Here is a 21878-nt window from a genome sequence, read left to right as displayed (position 1 = left end):
GATGAGCTAGATGATTAGTGATTATTGCATAAATCCTAACCATTGAATATTTTTCAGTTATTGCTTATAAAGATATGATCAGGAATTTATCATATAGCAGCATAATTGCAGTCAGGTCAGATGGTAGTCAGTAATATAGTCTAGGTGATACCTTGACTGAAATAACTAGGTAGTTCTTATACTTTCCTACACATATTTTATTTTATAGAAATCATGTAGGTTTGGAAAGGGCTTTTTTTCATTCATTCGGTTCAGTGGTCTTAACTTCTTTTCCCAGTATCTACTACAATGTTGAATGAGAGTGAAAATATTTTCATTTTGTTAATAGTAGAGAGTGAAAATATTTTCATTTTGTTAATCTTCAGTAACAGTAATGGTCACTGTTACTGTCCTCCCATTGTTCATCGATTTTACTTGGGCGTAACATTGTGATACTTGTTACTGTGTCTGGCATATCGAATAAGTCATGGGTAGCTTTCCAGGATTTGCCATGTGGGTGAGATACTCTTGGTAGCTTGCCGGGCTCTCCGAGAGGGGCAGAGGAATCAAACTTGGGTTGGCCATGTTGGCTGCATGCAAGGCAAATGCCCTACCTCTGTGCTATCGCTCCAGCCTGAGTGGTATTTGGTTCACACCTAAAAGAGCAAAGAGCTTAGGACTTACTTCTGGCTCTGTGCATAGGGATTATTCTTGAATGGTGCTCAGGGAAACATAGGAATGCCCTCAGATTGAATCTATGCTGACTGCATACAAGACAAGTGTCTTACTGGGCCTGTTATCTCTCCAGCCACAGGTGCCTGTCTGTTTTCTGTGGACTTCAAAAGTGTTTGTCAGTCTCTTTATACTCTCAATTTCCCAATTAGGACAGGAAGCTAAAGTTAATGGAGAGAGACACAAAAGCGACTCTAGGGTCCCAGTGGCTTTTGGTAGAAGTTCATCCGGACTTTGCATTAGGCCACCGTCACCGGGTCACGGAGGTGGGAAAAGGTGTTTTCCCTCCACCTATTCCTCCTGGCAGCTTGGTGGCCACCATCTTCTAGAGTCCATTAGACACACCAGGTATAGGCCAGCAGTGACGAGAGATCAGGAGACCTCACAGGATAGAGGTGGAGCCAGTTCTTCTCCCCAGCCCCTATAAGACTCTGACACGCTGCCCACGAATAGCCTCTCCAACTACTTATTAAGCTCCTTAATGATCATGATCCCAGAGACACACAAACGGATCTCAGAACCCAGCAGCTATTGGCAGAAATCTTTTCAAACTTAATTATTTAAATTTCAGATTTCCAAGATTGCAGCCACACAACATCATAGGTTATTCATAATCATCAATAGAAAACAATCATCTAATGTTGTTTTTTCGGCAGGCCTGAGTGTTGGGGTAAAATTCCAAATAATAATGGTGAGATTGGTATTAAAATATTGAATATAATCAAGGTAAAGAGAGAGTAATGTGAAAATTATCTTCCACACAGGTGGGGATAGGGGTGGGATGGGAGGTATACTGGGGTTTTTGATGATGGAAAATGTGTACTGGTGAAGGGATGGGTGTTTGATCATTGTATGACTGAGACTTAAACCCCCAAAATTTATAACTGTTCTCACCATGATTCAATAAATAAATTTATACAAAATAAAAATGAAAAAATAAAGTGAATGGAATGGGAACATTTACTCTTTACCAAGGTCAGAGTCGACAAAAACCATCATTTAAATTCTAATAAATAGTCTTGAGGGCATGCCTTACTGAGGACAAAATGCCTAAAATATTTAAAAATAATGATTCCCTCACTCCCACCCTTCATCTACTTTTGCTTAAAGCATGAGAAGGGTTTCTCTGCTTTTTTTATTATAAGAAACTGGTCTAGCTCCTGAAGGCAAAATATACAAATGTATGAAAATTTATCTATGGGCAATTTCTTACACAATTTTAACTTCTAGATTTGTCTACACTCAGCTTTCAGAAAGTCATCTATTACTGGGCTATTATTGTTGCTTTTTTTGTTGTTTTTGTTTTCGTTCTGGCTTCGATTCCTGCAGAGGTTTTGACATATCACATACTTATTCAATTTGTGTATATGTGTGTGTGTGTTTGTGTAAGCATGAACACACCCAGTTGTGTTGGGGGGGCTGAGGTATGGTTTTCTCTATGGTCTTACTTCACTGATACATGTAAAAAGAATTGTTGATTTTTCAGTTTGTTCATATTTTCATTTACTTTATTTAAGAATAAAAGATTTATAATCTTCAAACCAGGAAAAATAGAGCAGAGTTTTCTTTCTTTTTTTGGTGGGTGGTGGTGTTTTGGGTCACATCTGGTGATGCTTAAGGGTTACTCATGGCATTGCATCCAGGAATCATTCCTTACTGTGTTTGAGGAACTTTATAGGATGCAGGAAAAACAAATGGTCTATCCCCTGAACTATCTTTCTGGCCCCAAGAAAACTTTATTTTATTAATCAAGTTCAACTGCTTGCCACCTCTTCCCACTGAAGGATCGTTTAGGCTGTAAAACCAGTTACCACACATTCATTCATTTTCAGCATCCACATTTTATTTCTTCATTATTTCCAGTATTTATTGAGGAATTGTTACTTAGGGCTGGAGCGATAGCACAAAGGTAGGGCATTTGCCTTGCACGCAGCCAACATGGCCGACCCAAGTTCGATTCCTCCGCCCCTCTTGGAGAGCCCGGCAAGCTACCAAGAGTATCTCGCCCACACGGCAAAGCCTGGCAAGCTACCCGTGATGTATTCGATATGCCAAACACAGTAACAACAAAGTATCCAATGGAGACATTACTGGGCCCGCTTGAGCAAATCGATGAATAACAGGAGGACAGTGTTACTTAGTGTTAACGGTAGTTTCATGCATACATCATTTCAACACCACATCCACCACAATGTTCATCCAAAATATATTATTTTGCTATGATTCCTCGATTCATTTACTACTAAAGGAATACTATCATTCATTTTCTATGCCTTCTCAGAAGACTTTTGTAGTATATCTAGAGTAGAAATATTATAGTTGTTCACAATTTTCTAATTTCTTTTGTGTCTGGGAGAAAATTATTGTGAGGGACAGCCCCAAAATGAACCACCACCAGAATTAATTTAGCTTAGCTTAATAGGAACCTGCATTGCAAAATAACTGGATTTTCAAGGAACAGGTCTAGATAAGCTTTTTCAGATCCACTTTACAGGAGCCTGCACTGCAAAATAACTGGTTTTTCTGCCCCTGAGCAAGGAATTCAGATACAGGTACTCGAAGGGTGGCAGTCAGACCAGATAACCGGTTGTCTCTCACAAGACCCATGTTGCAAGACCCAGGACTGCCCTAAAAACTAGGACGTTTCTAAGCACTGACACAAATGCTGATCTTTAAACTATAGGCTAAGAAGTGATGTACCCTTAATTGGATTGGTTAGGAAAGTATCTGTTATTACAAATCTATTGGCTATGAAATGTGTGGGCTCTGCTGTAACGGTCGGTGAAGGCCTATATAAGATCTTTGAAGAAGTTCGGGGTCTTTACCCAACCTGCCAGACCTGTGTGTCTGTGTAGGTGGTGGGACGCTGGCTGGCCAGTCTTGCCATAAACCCTGCTTGCTGTTTGCAGTCTCTGGAGTCTGTCATCAAAGGGAGATTTCAATCTGCACCCTAACAGTAGAGTAGGACTCATCTGGATTATGGATCTTAATATTAGACCTCAATCCATAAGGCAAATGGAGGAAAACTTAAGAGAACCCTCCATGACATTGAAGCTAGCGGCATCTTTAAGGATGAAACACCACTGACCAAGGAAGTGGAAACAAAGATAACAAGTGGGACTACATCAAACTTGTTGATGCTTCTGCGTCTCAAAAGAAGTTTCTGCAGGGGGGAGGAGTGGGAAAGAAAGAAGTATCTGCAACTCAAAATAAATGGTGACTAATATACAGAGACAACTCACAGAATGGGCAAAATATTTACCCAATATCATCATATAAAGGGTTAATTTTCAAACCATGTAAGGCACTAGTAGAACTTTACAATAATCAAACATCCAACCCCACCAAGAAATGGAGGGAGAAGAAATGAACATAAATTTCTACAAAGAAGAAATTCAAATGGTCTAAAGGCACATGGAAAAATTCTCTTCATCATTAATCATCAGGAAGATGCAAATCAAAACAACAGTGTATCAAGTCATACCATGAGACTGGCACACATCAAAAAAAAAAAAAAGAAGAAGAACGACCAGTGCTAGCATGGATGCTTGGAGAAAAGGACTCTCATTCATTGCTGGTGGACATGACAACTGGTCCAACCCTTTTGGAAAACAATATGGACATTCCTCAAAAACAATAAGTTGAGTTTCCACTTGACTCAGCAGTACCATTTATGGGAATATACCTCATGAGCACAAATGAAATGCCATCTGCACTCGTATGTTTCTTACAGCACTATTCACAATATTTAGAATCTGGAAACAACCCAAGTGCTTGAGAAGAGAAGACTGGTTAAAGAAGCTATGGTACATATACATAAAAAAATACCATTCCACTATTAGGAAAAGCAAAGTAAAAAATTTGCTTATGAATGGATCAATGTGGAGAATATCATGTTGAGTAAAATGCATCAGAAGGAGAGGGACATATATAGAATAATTGCACTCCCTTATGGGATATAAAAAAGAAAACATAGTATAAGACTAAAACCTAAGGACAGTATAAACAAGGGCCAGAAGGATTGGTCCATGGTTGGAAGCCTCCTCAACTGCTGGGGGTGAAGGCAGATGGGATAGAGAAAGAACTAATATGGTAATGATAATTGGAAATGATCACTCTGGATAAGAACTGTGTGTTGAAAGTAGGTAACTATGATAACCTCTCAGTATCTGAATTGCAAACCATAATACCCAAAAGGGGGAAGAGAGAGAGAGACAGAGAGAGAGAGAGAAAGAGAAGAAAATTGGCTGCTATAGAATTAATCTTGGGGTGTGGGGTATGAGGGAAACTGGGGACATTAGAACATTGTTAACGGAGTATGTACACCGGTGGACAGATGGGTGTTGGAATATTGTATGACTAAAACCAGATCATGAACAGCTTTATAACTGTACCTCATATTGATTCAATTGAGGAAAAAAAATAGTGAAAGACTACAGTGGGCATAATTCCTGGTGTGATCTTTAGATCTTTAGAGAAAAGATTGAATGTAGAGTATACGGTCACGGTCACGGTCCTCCCGTTTTTCATCGATTTGCTCAAGCGGGTCCAGTAACGTCTCCATCATGAGACTTGTTGTTACTGTGTTTGGCATATCTAATGCGTCACGGGTAGCTTGCCAGGCTCTGCCGTGCGGGTGAGGTACTCTCGGTAGCTTGCCTGGCTCTCTGAGAGGGGCGGAGGAATCGAACTTGGGTTGGCCATGTTGGCTGCTTGTAAGGCAAATGCCCTACCGCTGTGAGAAACATATCATCTGTATGCGGATAAAAGCAAAGGTAAGGGGAAGGATTGAGAAAAAAAATGTGTGATTAGAGAACTTAACTTTTTAAACTTAAAATAATTTTTGGAAAGTAAAGTTATAATTATGACCATCTTGTATTTAAAAAAACATCTCCAGAGTAATTGACTCCAGCAATTACTGTGATGAAGAACGTAGTTGTTTCATTATAGACATTGTTATAAAAAGAAGTCTACATTACATGTAATGCAAAATTCATCCATTAGACTTCTGGAAAATATAGCACAGCAGTAGGGCGTTTGCCTTGCATGCAGCCAACATGGCCGACCCGAGTTCGATTCCTCCGCCCCTCTCGGAGAGCCCGGCAAGCTGCCGAGAGTATCTCGCCCGCACAGCAGAGCCTGGCAAGCTCCCCGTGACATATTCAATATGTCAAACACAGTAACAACAAAGTCTCCAATGGAGACGTTACTGGGCCCGCTCGAGCAAATCGACGAACAACGGGAGGACCTTTACTACTTTACTACATCATGAGGTAATATATAGGTTAATGGTTATTGTATAGTAACATCTGAATTGAGTTGAAGACAAAGAGTTTTGGTATTTGTATCTTGTGTTAATCAGGGTTGCATTTGGAAAGAGTTGATTATTTCAGATATGCCTACTTAAGTGAGTGTAAGGAAAGTTCAGATTATTAGGTAATAAAAGAAGACACGTGGAAGGAAGTATTCAGTGGAATAGTTACTTTTAAATAAAGATGCATAATCTTATTGTACACATTTAATAACAAATATATGCATATGGTGAATATTTAAAATTCCCAAAATACATAAATAAAATGATAGAAATGACAAACACAAACACAACAATTAAGTGTTTTGAAGCATGTAAATTTTGGACCATATCTGGAGGTGCTGAGGTGTTATTCGTGTTATTCGTGACCCTGTGCTCAGTAGTGACTCCTGGCAATCCTCACAATACCAAATATAACTCCAGGGATGAAATAAGGTTGACTTCAGGAAGACAAATGCCTTACATCCTATATATATATCTCTGGATTCTGAAACAAAACAATTAATCCAGAGTTGGGAATGCCCATTATGTCACTAAATACAATCCAAGTTCATGTACACTCCAGTAACCAGAAGATTTTTTTAAGATGATGGTCAGAGACTGCACTCTCTCTCTCTGAGAGTCTCTGCTCCCGCGCCTCGGTGTTCCTTCCCGGAGTCCCTTGGAGGGGAGCGGGTTGAGCTTTCCTCCCCGCCCCGACCAGGACTACAGCAGCCGAAGACCTCCAGGACCAGCCACCACCATGCTGAGACCACTCTCCGCACACATGAAGGTACTGGCAGAGGGACAAAGCCACGCGGGTTCCGGGGCCGAGACCTCCAAGCCTACTCGAATTGGAGTCGAGCATCTTCCACCCAGATCCTCCAAATTCCAGTAGGCGGGGGTCACACCCACCACCTGGCCCCCTGGCGCCGTGTAATCCCATCAGCGGCCAAGACTCAGAGACTATAAAATCCAGATCCCGGAACCGCGCGGCAGCATTCGCGGCCACGCGACATCTTATTATCTCATTCCTGCTTTGGACAACTTGCAGGCTATCGAATGTAGCCTGCCCACAGGGCAGAGTCTGGCAAACTCCCCGTGGCCTACCAAATATGCCAAATACCAGTAACAATGATGGGTCTCATTCTCCTAAAGAGCCGTGAATATACCGTGAATATAATCTCAGGGCTAGGATGAAAGAGACGTTACTGGGGCCTGCTCGAGGCAATCGACGATGGTCAGAGAAATAGTTTGGTTAAAATAAAGAAAGAACAGTAAACTATCCTTAGTTAAGTATTTAATAAGTACTCAAAAACTATGTGTCGTGTAATTAGAGTAATCAAGATGCAGCCACTGAGTTTAATTAAACCTTACAACACTGAGTGAGGAGTGATAAATTTATATGAAATAAGAGTGGAGAGGATTTAAGGCCAATCTGTATTGTATATTGATTCAGGTGATAGTAAAATGTATGTGTATGGACACATCAGTAATTAATGAGTGTAAATCATTCCCAATAAGTCTTCTCTTTCAGATACATACAAAGAATATGTTAAAAAATTGTCCAGACATCTTGTTAGTTCAGTCCTGATACTAGACGCCTGGGTACACACTTTTGAATAACTGCAAATATAATATTGCACAGCCTTGCTCAACCCAATGGCAATGAACATGTCACTTGATTAATTTTGACTTTGATCTTGAATTAGAATCAGAAAACTAAATTCTGGAAGTAAGGAGCCAGTCAAAGAGGATATTATGGCATATATTTTAAAAGAATGCCTGCCAAGGGAATTAATAATTATGTTGTAACTGATGTGAGTTTTTTTCATCATAAACCATGTATCTTGTACCAGTTAGGTATGAAGTATAGAAACTATGCTTTTTGTATTTCCATGAGATAATTTTATGGGATGGTGGGGGAAAAAAACAAGTATTCCAGCCACACAAATGTAAATTGTTTCTTTGTAGGTTAAGAAATAAAAAGGTAGATATGTATAAGTGTGTCTGAGGAGAGGCTTATTGGGTAACATTTCAGGCAATTTTTATAGATGTTTATTGCTTATTTATGGTAATATTGCCCTAAATATTACCCTAAATAAGGAATATATATCTTATATTTTAAAAATTATTTATGTTTAAAGGGTAATATTATCTTTATGGGGTAATATTTCCTTAAATATTACCCTGATTAAGTAATATGCATCTAGAAAAATAATCTTTAAAGATACTTAAAATAGTCTTAAGATATAAAATAAAGAAAAATAATCTTTAAAATTACAAAAGATTAAAAAGTTAATCAATGAAAACCAGAGGACTGGTGGTAGAATGAGGTAAGATTGAAAGCATTCCAGACAGAGGAAAGAACACATATGAAGGTCTTAATAAAGGATAGAATTAGGCATATTCACTACTAACACTGTCCATAGACTGGTAGTTATATAGGACATATTTTAAAAAGAGGTCTCAAATGAAATAGAAAGAGACAAAAAGTTCACAGCCTTGGGCAAGGTATAATTTTAATATGTACATAATTTAAAGCAGTAAGATGTTCTAATCAAAGGTATTGAATCAATTAATTAATCAAGTTCTTATCTAGAGCCTTAATATATGCCTGGAGGACTCTGAGTGCTTAGCAGATATTAGTAAGCTATAACACTCTATCTCAATTTATCTAGAACTACACTCACCTATTTCTGTCTGAGTATGTATTTAGGGGTAGAGACTAACAAGAATTTACGTATAAATAATTAAATTATATGTTAGAAGAAGATAATTTTTCCATGAAAATTGGGGCTTGATAATAATCACTTAAATCACTTAACTTCCCGTTAGTCGTCGATTTGCTTGAGCGGGCGCCAGTAACGTCTCCATTTGTCCCTGTCGCGTGTGAGTGTAGCCCAATGGTATCTGTTCGCTCTGGGAACATGAAGAGCCTCAAACTGATCGTTCATGATTTTGACGAAGAAGTCTGACCATCTGATAGGTGGGCGGCCACGCGGTCTTTTGACATCCCGTGGAATCCAGTCAGTAACAGCTCTAGTCCAGCGGTCGTCTTTAAATCTCATTACGTGACCAGCCCATCTGATTTTTGACACCTTGGCAAATGAGAAAGCGTCCCTGATTCTTGATCGTCGATGGTTGTTGGAACTCCGGATTCTTTCTCTCATTTGAGTGAAAAGTGATATTCCAAGCATAGCTCTTTCTATTCTTCTTTGGGAGACCTGAATAGCATTCTCATCCTGTTTGCTTAGGGTCCAGGTCTCATATGTTAATGCAGAAAGAACAGTGGAATCAAAGAGATGTGCCCAGAGCCGGAGGTTCTTCGTCCTCTTAGCTATTTCTTCAACGTTCTTGAAGGCGTTCCAAGCCGCTCTCTTCCTCCTGCGCAGCTCAGGTGCAAGGTCATTTGTCATGTTGACTTCTCGACCAAGGTACACATAGCTGTTGTATTCGGAGATGGTCATTCCGTTGAGAGCAAATGGGGCATCAGGAACGAGACTGTTTCTCATAAACATTGTCTTCATAAGATTTAGCTGTAGTCCTACCTTTCCACACGCACGGTCAAAGTCGGTAGCATTTCTCCCGCTTGGCTGATATTTGGTGTTATTAGAACAATGTCATCAGCAAAGTGGAGGTGATGTAGTTGCCGACCAACTACCTTCACTCCCATTCCTTCCCATTCCAGTCGTCGCATGATGTTCTCGAGTGTGGTACTGAAGAGTTTCAGTGAAATGGTATCACCCTGCCGAACCCCTCTCTTGACATAAATGATTACTTCTTTGTAGAAATGTGAGATCCTGGTAGTGAATCCGCAATACAGCTCACGGAGGATCTTGATGTATTGGGCTTGAATGCCCTGATTAGCTAGGGCTTCAATGACCGCTTCTGTCTCAACAGAATCAAAGGTCTTCTTTAAATCAATGAACGTTAAAAAGAGCGGCATCTTGAACTCCCGAGAAACCTCAATGAGTTTGTTTATCGTGTGGATATGGTCAATGGTGCTGAATCCTTTGCGGAACCTGGCTTGCTCGCATGGTTGTCCTTCATTTAGTGTTCTGCCAATCCTATTTAGGATGACTCGAGTGAACAACTTGTAGATGACAGACAATAGACAGATCGGGCGATAGTTGCCAATGTCATGGATGTCTCCCTTCTTGAACAGTAGTACGGTCCTGCTGGTTTTCCATTGGGATGGAAACTTGCATTCAGACAGGTAGTGAGTGAAGAGCCGAGCCAGTGTATTGATGAGTACTGACGCAGGTTCTTCAGGTGTTCAGGTCTGACCTTGTCTGGGCCGGGTGCTGTTTGTTTCTTTACCGACGAAATGGCTTGTCGGATTTCGGAAGGGAGAACGTTGGGAACGACATATCATCCTGTGGAATTTGGTATGTCAGCAAGTGGACATGGCTATCGAAGAGATTTGAGTAGAAGTCTTGTAGTTGGCGAAGGACAGGCGGGCGTTACGAATACTTTTCCCAGCTTCTGCCGCTTCTACCAGTACTTCTGCTCTTCTCTCTTTGAGATTTTCTTTGATCACATCTCTGCACTGCTTTGCGAGCTCGGACGTTAGCTTGCGGTTGCCTGAGGCATGCGCCAAACCACGCTGGCGAATTAGCTCAAGAGTTTTCGAAGACAGGCATTTTTTGTGGCTATCTCTCTTTTGGCGTTCCTCGCACATTCATGGAGGTGCTGAACCAGTCGATTGTATTCTCGTCAATGTTGTCAACAATGGCATCTTCCCATGTTGCCGCAATAGTGCCAAAGAGTTCCCAGTTGGTGGTCTTTCTGGGAGTTCTCTTTTTGAACTTTGCAGCCTTTTCTCCCCACTCTGTGAAGTAGAATTTTGCATGAAAGTGACGGTGGTCTGATCCCGTTCAAAATTTTGGGACAACAGCGACATCGGTCAGGCAAAACCGTCGATTGAATATGATGTGGTCCATTTCATTGTGGAATCATCCACCGGGAGACTCCCATGTCCAATGTTTAGATTCTGCCTTCTGGAACTGTGAGTTACCATAGATGGTCCTGGTCGACATGATGTACTCAGACAGTCTCTCATCCTGTTCATTCCATTCTAGGCCATGGGTCCCGATGTGAAGTTCTTCACCTGATCTTCTTGGTCCTATCTGGGCATTAAAATCACCCACAATGATCTTGTAGAAGGTGTGGTCTTCTTTATAGAACTTCTCCAGCTCCATGTTGATAATAATAAAGTCAATTAACACTTGGACTGGGATGTATGAATAATATGAAACTTTATTAAATAGAGTAGTCAAGGCAGGCATTGTTGGTGTTCTACAAAAATCACTCTGTTCAAAATATTATGATTTTATTCATGTTGTGACACAGCAGAAATGCATTTTGCAGTTATTGGTATGATGTACTCTCTGCCTTTATATTATGATTGTGCAATTACTGCATGTAATTGCGATGACTGCTTTATAGGCACACCGCAGGCTCTTGCATTTTATATCTCTCTTTCATTGACCCATCCGGTGTGTTGGTTCTCTATTTCTTTTTGGTTGGTGTTTAGCACACTGTCTGAGTGTGGGATAATTTATAAGGATGTATTTTAGTGCCTTGCAGAAATAATACTTTTATTTTTAACACTCTGTTACCTGAGTAACTGGTAACTCAAAAAAATTGGCTGATTTGGTGCAAGAACAGCAGGAGGAAACACAGATCTATGGACATTTCAATATCTTTATTAACTCTAGATTAGCTATGTGCCTGATTAAGAAACAGCAAGACTCTCTTAAAGAATATTTTAAGCTAGAAATTGTTTCCTATGTTAGGATTAACTTTTACTTGAGATCATAAGAACTTAATTTTATGTATCATTGGATTCCTCCGTTCCAACTTCATATTCTTATGATGATTTGTAGCATTGTAGCACTGTCCTCCCTTTGTTCATCGATTTGCTTGAGCAAGCCCAGTAACGTCTCCATTGTGAGACTTGTTACTGTGTTTAGCTCGAATATGTCACAGGGAGCTTGCCAGGCTTTTCTGTGTGGGCGAGATATTCTCGGTAGCTTGTCAGACTCTTGAGAGGGGTGGAGGAATCGAACCCGGCTCGGCCTAGTCGGCCGCATGCAAGACAAATGCTCTACCACTGTGCTATCGCTCCAGCCCATGGTGATTTGTATGGTATGATAATTAGCATTAATAAATACTTTAAATATCTTTTTTTTCATGGTAGTACAGATGTTTAAGAGGAATTTTGATGGCAGGATTGATAAATTCAAGCTAGGCTTAAATTTTAAGTTAGTAAAGTAATGTGTACTCTTTGTTATTCATTTATTTGAAAATTATTAATTAAATTTCCAGTATAGGATAAGTTCATTGTTGGGATTTCAGGATTCAAAGATAAAAAGTGACAAGATTCTTACTTTGGGAAACTTAACCTATAGAGTAAATAGGATTTTCTTTTAGAAGTACTTTTCAATTAATCATGATAAATCAAATTCATTCCCAAATCTCTAAAAATTTTGAAGCAGGGGACAAGTAAAAGAATTAAGTAAGGGTAGCTGTAAGAGAGCATTTAAATTCCAGGGACAGCACATTTAATTATACATGTTTCACTTGGTATGAGCATGCTTTGCTAAGATAGTGTTGGAGGAAATATCCATTTTGTTCTCCACACTCCTTGTGTTGTATACTGTGGCACAGGATTGCTTATTTTCAGAAGGATTCCCATTTTTTAATTTTCAGAAAGCCTGGAATGGCCTAGTGGTGGCCACGACATACTCTTAAGTTTGATAATATTGGTAACTAATATTTGCAAGTTGAACATCATAATTTGTACCTTAATCACTTAATCACTTAACTTCCCGTTAGTCGTCGATTTGCTCGAGCGGGCGCCAGTAACGTCTCCATTTGTCCCTGTCGCGTGCTAGTGTAGCCCAATGGCATCTCTTCGCTCCGGGAACATGGAGGGCCTCAAACCGATCGTTCATGACCTTGACAAAGAAGTCTGACCATCTGGTAGGTGGGCGGCCACGCGGTCTCTTGACATCCCGTGGAATCCAATCAGTAACAGCTCTAGTCCAACGGTCGTCTTTAAATCTCATTACGTGACCAGCCCATCTGATTTTCGACACCTTGGCAAATGAGCCAGCGTCCCTGATCCTTGATCGTCGACGGATGTCAGAACTCCGGATTCGTTCTCTCATTTGAGTGAAACGTGATATTCCAAGCATAGCTCTTTCTATTCTTCTTTGGGAGACCTGAATGGCGTTCTCATCTTGTTTGCGTAGGGCCCAGGTCTCTGAGGCATATGTTAATGCAGGAAGAACAGTGGAATCAAAGAGATGTGCCCGGAGCCGGAGGTTCTTCGTCCTCTTAGCTATTTCTTCGACGTTCTTGAAGGCGTTCCAAGCCGCTCTCTTCCTCCTGCGCAGCTCGGGTGCTAGGTCATTTGTCATGTTGACCTCTCGACCTAGGTACACATAGCTGTTGCATTCGGAGATGGTCGTTCCATTGAGAGCGAATGGGGCGTCAGGAACAAGGCTGTTTCTCATAAACATTGTCTTCGTAAGATTCAGCTGTAGTCCTACCTTTCCACACTCACAGTCAAAGTCGGCCAGCATTTGTGCCGCTTGGCTGATGTTTGGTGTTATTAAAACAATGTCATCAGCAAAGCGGAGGTGGTGTAGTTGCCGACCATCTATCTTCACTCCCATTCCTTCCCATTCCAGTCGTCTCATGATGTTCTCGAGGGTGGCACTGAAGAGTTTTGGTGAAATGGTATCACCCTGCCGCACCCCTCTCTTGACATCAACGATCACTTCTTTGTAGAATGGTGAGATCCTGGTAGTGAATCCGCAATACAGCTCACGGAGGATCCTGATGTATTGGGCTTGAATGCCCTGATTGGCTAGGGCTTCAATGACCGCTTCCGTCTCAACAGAATCAAAGGCCTTCTTTAAATCAATGAACGTTAAGCAGAGCGGCATCTTGAACTCCCGAGAAACCTCAATGAGTTTGGTTATCGTGTGGATATGGTCGATGGTGCTGAATCCTTTGCGGAACCCTGCTTGCTCACATGGTTGTCCTTCATCTAGTGTTCTGCCAATCCTATTCAGGATGACTCGAGTGAACAACTTGTAGATGACAGACAATAGGCAGATCGGGCGATAGTTGCCAATGTCATGGATGTCTCCCTTCTTGAACAGTAGTACGGTCCTGCTGGTTTTCCATTGAGATGGAACCTTGCATTCAGACAGGTATCGAGTGAAGAGCCGAGCCAGTGTATTGATGAGTACTGACGGCAGGTTCTTCAGGTGTTCAGGTCTGACCTTGTCTGGGCCGGGTGCTGTTTGCTTCTTTACTGACGAAATGGCGTGTCGTATTTCGGAAGGGAGAACGTTGGGAACGACATACCCATCCTGTGGAATTTGGTATGTCGGCAAGTGGACATGGCTATCGAAGAGATTTGAGTAGAAGTCATGGATAATCTTCTCCATTGCCGTTCTGGAGGATGTGATGGATCCATCAGGACGTCGGAGGGCAGTCATCTTGGTCTTATAGTTGGCGAAGGACAGGACACTACTTCCACTACCCAGCCGTCGCCACACTCCAGGACGCTTTCCGGACCCGCGCGGCAGCTCCGGCCGAGACCCACGCACAACTGAAGACCCACAGAACAAGGTAAGCGGAACTCTCTGAGACCTTGGACTCCAGGCTCGGCGGACCCAGGGACAGAGCTTCTCTGCTTGCTCCCACCACCACAGGTGACAAAGGGATTCTAATTAGGAGCCCCACCCTACCCTGCCCTGTCTGCTTCCATCAACCACCCAGGGATCGAATTGTGCACAGGAGACCCACCCTACCCAGATAAATATCCCACTGGCAGACTTCCACTCTCGACACTACTTCCACTACCCAGCCGTCGCCACACTCCAGGACGCTTTCCGGACCCGCGCGGCCGCAAGCGGCCGCGCGACACATCATAAGACACTAAATACCCGTCTTCTGGAATTGTCGTACCATATTTGATAGGGTTCAAATATGGTAACACCTACAAGGGTGATTAGAGGTCACCCCAAAAGCCTCTATACCTCTCGGAAAGACTGGCAAGCTACCGAGAGTATTCCGCCCGCACGGAAGAGCCTGGCAAGCTATCCGCTGTGTATTCGATATGCCAAAACCAGTAACTACAACTGGTCTCATTCACCTGACCCTGAAGGCTTCACCGACATGGCAGCACTGAGAAGGATGAGAAAGGAGAGGCCGACAAAATCTCAAGGCCGACCTAGGCTGCCACAATGAAGGAAGACAAAAATGATCGTCTGTACTTTCAATGCACGGACGCTAGCATCAGATGCATCCATCGAGGACCTGATGGTACAAGCGCGAATGATCAAGTACGACATCATTAGTCTGACCGAGACAAGAAGACACGAATCTCACCATGCCGTTTTCGACACTGGAGAAGAATTGTTCCTTGGAACATGCGATAAAAGAGGTGTTGGAGGGGTCGGTGTCCTTGTCAACACAAACTTGGCCAAGAGCATTGATTCATTTGAATGCCTAACAACCCGAATCGGACGTTTACATTTGAATAGATGTGGCTCACTGCCTGCAGTTTCTATCTTCGTTGTCTACGCACCAACATCTCATTATGATGAAAGAGAAATCGAGAAGTTCTACATGGAGCTAGAGAAGTTCTATAAAGAAGACCACACCTTCTACAAGATCATTGTGGGTGATTTTAATGCCAAGATAGGACGGAGAAGATCAGCTGAAGAACTTCACATCGGAACCCATGGCCTAGAATGGAACGAACAGGGTGAGAGACTGTCTGAGTTCATCATGTCGACCAAGACCATTCATGGTAACTCACAGTTCCAGAAGGCAGAATCTAAACGATGGACATGGGAGTCTCCCGGTGGACGATTCCACAACGAAATAGACCACATCATATTCAATCGACGGTTTTGCCTGACTGATGTCGCTGTTGTCCCAAAATTTCGAACGGGATCGGACCACCGTCTCCTTCGTGCAAAATTCTACTTCACAGAGCGGGGAGAAAGGGCTGCAAAGTTCAAAAAGAAAACTCCCAGAACGACCACCAACTGGGAACTCTTTGGTACTATTGCGGCAACATGGGAAGATGCCATTGTTGACAACATTGACGAGGAATACGATCGACTGGTTCAGCACCTCCATGAATGTGCGAGGAACGCCAAGAGAGAGATAGCCACAAAAAGTCGCCTATCTTCGAAAACTCTTGAGCTAATTCGCCAGCGTGGTTTGGCGCATGCCTCAGGCAACCGCAAGCTAACGTCCGAGCTTGCAAAGCAGTGCAGAGATGCGATCAAGGAAGACCTCAAAGAGAGAAGAGCAGAAGTACTGGTAGATGCGGCAGAAGCCGGGAAAAGTATTCGTAACGCCCGCCTGTCCTTCGCCAATTTGTACCTAATACTTTATTATCTTATCTGAATTCCCTGGCAAGGGATATGCACTTCTGTTATTTCTATATCACAAATGAGATAGAGTTTACTTACAGAGAATATAAGTTACCTAATGATACCCAGCTAATAGAATGAAGCGAGACTGCTTGTTTCTAGGACCCACTGACTTTAATAACCATTAGTGCTGTAGCATGATATACCAAGTATGCAGCTATCTATATGCTCATAATACTAATATAAATTTGATAGTAACTTCAGCTTAAGATAATTTATGCACCAAGTGGAGTCAAATGGCCAGGAATGTCATGTTCAGAACTTAGTAATACTGAACAGGGATAAATTACTGTTGTGGGGTTTTTGGTTACACTGCTCTATTAATTTAATAACAGACTCTGTCTTTATTACAGTAAATAAACATATTCATTAAAATACTTAAACATTCATGAATGAAGAGATGAAGCAATTATAAATACACTCTGCTAGCCCAGCTAACAAAATAGTGAAACCATTTTACTGCATTAGGGAATTCTTGGGAGGTGAACTGCATGTTGTCAGTACCGGACAGTTTCAGTCTATTACAAACCTGTCACACATACTCACAGAGGCTAAGTAAAGAGCTATTTGTTCTGGAGAGAAAAATCAGCAGCCTCTCAGTGGAATCAAGTGATTAAGAAATAATGTAAGCCTTCATGAAGAAAAAGTTTGCTCTGGATTGGCTTAGGCTAATCCACCACAGTGAAATATCATGCAGTTCTTCATTCCTTTTGAATGAGAAACAAAATTGTATCTTGCACAGCAGCCACAAATGCAAATGCTTTATGAGTTTCAGTTCTGCTGAATTGTTTCTGTAGTTTTGTTTGGGATTCTAGTTTTACAGGCTTAAGGTACCCTGCCACAGTGAAGAGTAGCTCCTGTGTGTCCTGACAGCCAAAATTTGGAAATTTATCCTGGTTAATTAAATATACACAACAAAGCGGGGAGCGGGGGGAAAGGGCTGCAAAGTTTAAGAAGAGAACTCCCATAATAACCACCAACTGGGAGCTCTTTCGCACTATTGCAGAAACATGGGAAGATGCCGTCATTGACAACATTGACAAGGAATACCATTGACTGGTTCAGCACCTCCATGATTGTGCAAGGACTGCCGAGAGAGAGATAGACACAAAAAGATGACTGTCTTCGAAAACTCTCAAGCTCATTTGCCAACGTGACTTGGTGCAAGCCTCAAGCAACTGCAAGCGAACATCCAAGCTCACAAAGTAATGCAGAGAAGAGATAAAGGAAGACCTCAAAGAGAGAAGAGCAGCAGTGCTGGCAGATATGGCAGAAGCCTGGAAAAGCATTCGCAATGCCAGCCTGTTCTTCTGCCAACTACAAGACCAAGGCCAAGATGACTGCCCTCCGACGTTCTTATGGATCTATCACATCTTCCAGAAGGGCTATGGAGAAGATTATCCATGATGTCTACTTGGATCTCTTTGTTAGCCAAGTCCACCTGCCCACATACCAAATTCCACAGGATGGATATGTCATTCCCAGGGTTCTCCCTTCTGAAATCTGACAAGACCTTTTGTCATTAAAGAAGTGAACAGCACCTGGCCCAGACAGGGTCAGACCAAAACACCTGAAGAACCTGCCATCAGTACTCATCAATACACTGGCTCGGCTCTTCACATGCTACCTGTCTCAATGCAAGGTTCTGTGACAGTGGAAAACCATCAGGACTGTACTACTGTACAAGAAGGGAGACATCCAAGACACTGGCCTAATATGCCTGTTGTCTGTTGTCTACAAGCTATTCACTCAAGTCATCCTGAATAGGATTGGCAGAACACTAGATGAAGGACAACCATGCGGGCAAGGCGGTTTTCAAAAAGGATTCAGCATGATCCACCATATCCACATGATAACCAAGCTCATTTTGGTTTTTCGGGAGTTTTCTGTCTAACGTTCATCAATTTAAAAAAGGCCTTTGATTCTCTTGAGAAGGAAGAGGTCATCGAGGCCCTAGTCAAACAGGGCATTTAAAGTGAATACATCAGGATCCTCCATGAGCTGTATTGCAGATGCACTACCAGGATCTCACCATTCTACAGGGAGGTGATCACTGACGTCAAGAGAGGGATTCGGCAGGGTGATACCATTTCACTGAAACTCTTCAATGCCACCCTCGAGAACGTCATGCAACGAGTGTAATGGGAAGGAATGGGAGTGAAGATAGACAGTCGGCAACTAAACCACCTCCGCTTCACTGATGACATTGTTCTTATAACACCGAACATCAGCCAAGCAGCACAAATGCTGGCCGACTTCGACCGTGAGTGTGGAAAGGTCGGACTACTACTGAATCTCACAAAGACAATGTTTATGAGAAACGGACTCGTTCCTGACATTCTATTCACTCTCAACAGAAAAAACATCTCCAAATGCAACAGTTATGTGTACCTAGGTTGAGAAGTCAACATGACGAATGACCTGGCACCTGAGTTGCTCAGGAGAAAGAGAGTGGCTTGGAACTCCTTCAAGAACATCAAAGAAATAGCTAAAAGGACAAAATTCCTCCAGCCTCTGGGCACATCTCTTTGATTCCACTTTTCTTCCTGCATTAACATACGCCTCAGAGACCTGGACCCTACGAAAGCAGGATGAGAACGCTATTCGGGTCTCCCATTGGGGAATCGAAAGAGCTATGCTTGGACTATCACTCTTCACTCAAATGAGAGAAAGAATCCGGAGTTCTGACCATCATTGAAGGCCAAGAATCAGGGACGCTGTCTCTTTTGACAAGGCATTGAAAATAAGATGGGCTGGACACGTAATGAGATTTGTAGACGACTGCTGGACTAGAGACATTACTGACTGGATTCCACAGGATGTCAAAAGATTGTGTGGCAGTCCAAACTATGAGATGGTTAGACTTCTTCATCAAGACCCTGAACAATCGGTTTGAGGCTCTTCATGTTCTTATAATGAGCAGGTGCCACTGGGATACATTAGCATGCGACAGGGATGAATGGAGACGTTACTGGCGCCCACTCTAGCAAATTGATCAGTAACAGGATGTCAAGTGACCAAATGATCAAATGACACAACAAAGAGTGATTTTAGGAGCTAAAATTATTTTTTAGTTAATTTAGATAGTTACCCTTGGAGATCTTAATGGAAATATGATGTTCTGTACTTGCATAATGAGTTAATTGTAACAGAGAATATTGAGGTCATTTCAATGATATGCTCTTATGAGAACTGGGTTATAAAATCGTGATGTAAAAAAGAAACAGAAGAGAGAAATGTATCTCATATGGATGGAGCTTGATTACTCTATATTGACCATAGAAAGGAGCAGCTGAATTTACTCATTTATTTAAGAAATAAGTTGTTAGCACCAACTGAATCTCAAGCCCAGGATCAAAGCTGAAGATACAGGTGATGGAAAAGTAATATACTGATGCATGTGAGATTGTAAATCTAGCTAGCATTACATGAACAGTACTGAGTCTGTAATGGAGATATTTGACTGAGTCATGCAAATAAAGGAAAGCTTGCTTTCTTCTCTGGTTAACTCATTAGCCGAGGTCTTAAATGTGAGATGAAATTAACTTGGTAAATATGGGGGAATGGATTGCTTTGGTCTAGGAAAGTTCTTAAATAAGAAGGGAGAATAACATTTTACTAGAGAAACCAAAGGTCCCATATGGAAAATAACAATGGAGTACAGGAATCTCCATAAACCAAGAAATATTTAGAGCCTTGTAATTGTTTTATATTTTTTTCCATTTTCTTGGGGGAAATAATGACTTGGGAATAGATACTCCTGTCTCTATGCTCATGGATCACTCCAATTAGTACTTGAGAGACTGTATACAGAAAAGAAATAGAACCAGAAAGAACTACATGCAAGGCAAGTGCCTAAACCCCTCTTGGGCCAGAGAGACTCAGACAGTCTCTCTGGCCCAAGATGTGCGGTTATTATTTAAATGTAAATATGCTTATTTATCCAACAATGTGCAATTTTGGATTTTCTGGCTTTCCTGAAATAAGTTGTGATAACCGTTTCAAAACAGTACAAGAAAAACTTGAGGAACACTTGGAAGAAAATAAAATTAAAAGTAAGATGGTGGCAGAAATCAAATCAACCAGTCATCTGTTCTCGGGCACTCAGGATTTTTCCAGATTCTGGCTATTGTAAAGAGTGCTGCAATGAACAAACAAGTGCAGATGTCACTTCAACTATGTAGCTGTTAGGAAAGATGAAGTCATAACATTTACATACAAGTGGTACCGCATAGAAAGTATCATGTTAAGCGAAATGAGTCAGAAAGAGAGTGACAGACATAGAAAGATTGCATTCATCGGGGGAACATAAAGTAACACAGTAGGAGACTAACACCCAAAGGTGGCCAAGATTAGGACCAGGAGTTTTGCTCCATGGCTTGGAGGCCAGCCACACATTCTAGGGGAAAAGGGAGCTCAGATAGAGAAAGGAGCACCAAATAAAGGGTATTGGGAGGATCTTCCCAGGATGGAAGAAGCATGCTGAAAGTAGACTATAGACCAAACATGATGGCCACTCAATGCCTCTTTTGCAAACCACAGCACCCAGAAGAAGAGAGATAACAAAAGGGAATGCCCTGCCATGGAGGCAGGGTGGGGTTGGGGAGTGAGGGGTGTGAGGGATACTGGGACCCGTGGTGGTAGAAAATGGACACTGGTGGAGGGATGGGTATTTTATCATTGTATAATTGAAACCCAAGCACAAAAATCTGTATGTCTACAACTGTACCTCATAGTGTTTCACTAATAAAAATTTAAAAATAAAATCAAATCAAGTATTACACCCACAGTTAAAACTTGCAAATGGATTAAAATTTGTCTGAGTAGAGACTGGGCAGAATATGTAATCTTTAACAAACCTTCCCAGTAGTCTAAAAGTGAAATACAGACAAGGGGCCAAAGGAATTATTCCAACTCAAGCTGGATGAAATAGTTTTACTACAAATTATAATTGAGTGTGCACACTAAAGAAGGAGGGACAGAGGGGGGAAACACAGAAATAAAGAGGAAAGAGAGGACTTGGAAAAAGTTTAGAACAACTAACAGAATTTTTGAGAAAATAACTTTCCAACTTACTGGTATCAGATATTTTTAAAAGCTTAAAAATACTCTATGAGTATCAATAAAGAACAGACAAAAACAAAGAATAGTTTTTTTCAGGAACCTTTATGGAAAGAGAAAGTAATTCAGAAATTGAGGTGAGTTTATGCTCTGACTTTAATGTTTGAAAGTTTCCAGAGATAAAGTAAAAAAAGTAACAGAGAGCGGAACCTTAGGTTGTCTGGCCCTACTAGCAACATTTGTGCTTATTCAAGGTCCCTTCTGTTATTAGAGTACTATGGTACATGTCAGAATTGTGATTAACTGGTGATTTCTGTATGGTTTTATTTTGTACGCATTAA

The 21878-nt window shown here is 41.6% G+C and overlaps 1 protein-coding gene across 1 annotated transcript in view; it reads left to right on the top strand.

Moving 5' to 3' along the window:
• Window positions 1-21878, top strand: part of LOC130043145 (DNA polymerase lambda-like) — a 161835-nt gene that overhangs the window by 1302 nt on the left and 138655 nt on the right. The window contains exon 2 of the mRNA XM_056135443.1: window positions 864-977. Coding sequence (XP_055991418.1) covers window positions 864-977 — 114 coding nt within the window. The remainder of the gene's footprint in view (window positions 1-863; window positions 978-21878) is intronic.

This window comes from Sorex fumeus, unplaced genomic scaffold (assembly GCF_029834395.1).
Source record: "Sorex fumeus unplaced genomic scaffold, SorFum_2.1 ptg000007l, whole genome shotgun sequence".
In the NCBI taxonomy this organism is placed as follows: Eukaryota; Metazoa; Chordata; class Mammalia; order Eulipotyphla; family Soricidae; genus Sorex; species Sorex fumeus.
This window is presented reverse-complemented; position numbering and strand designations above follow the sequence as displayed.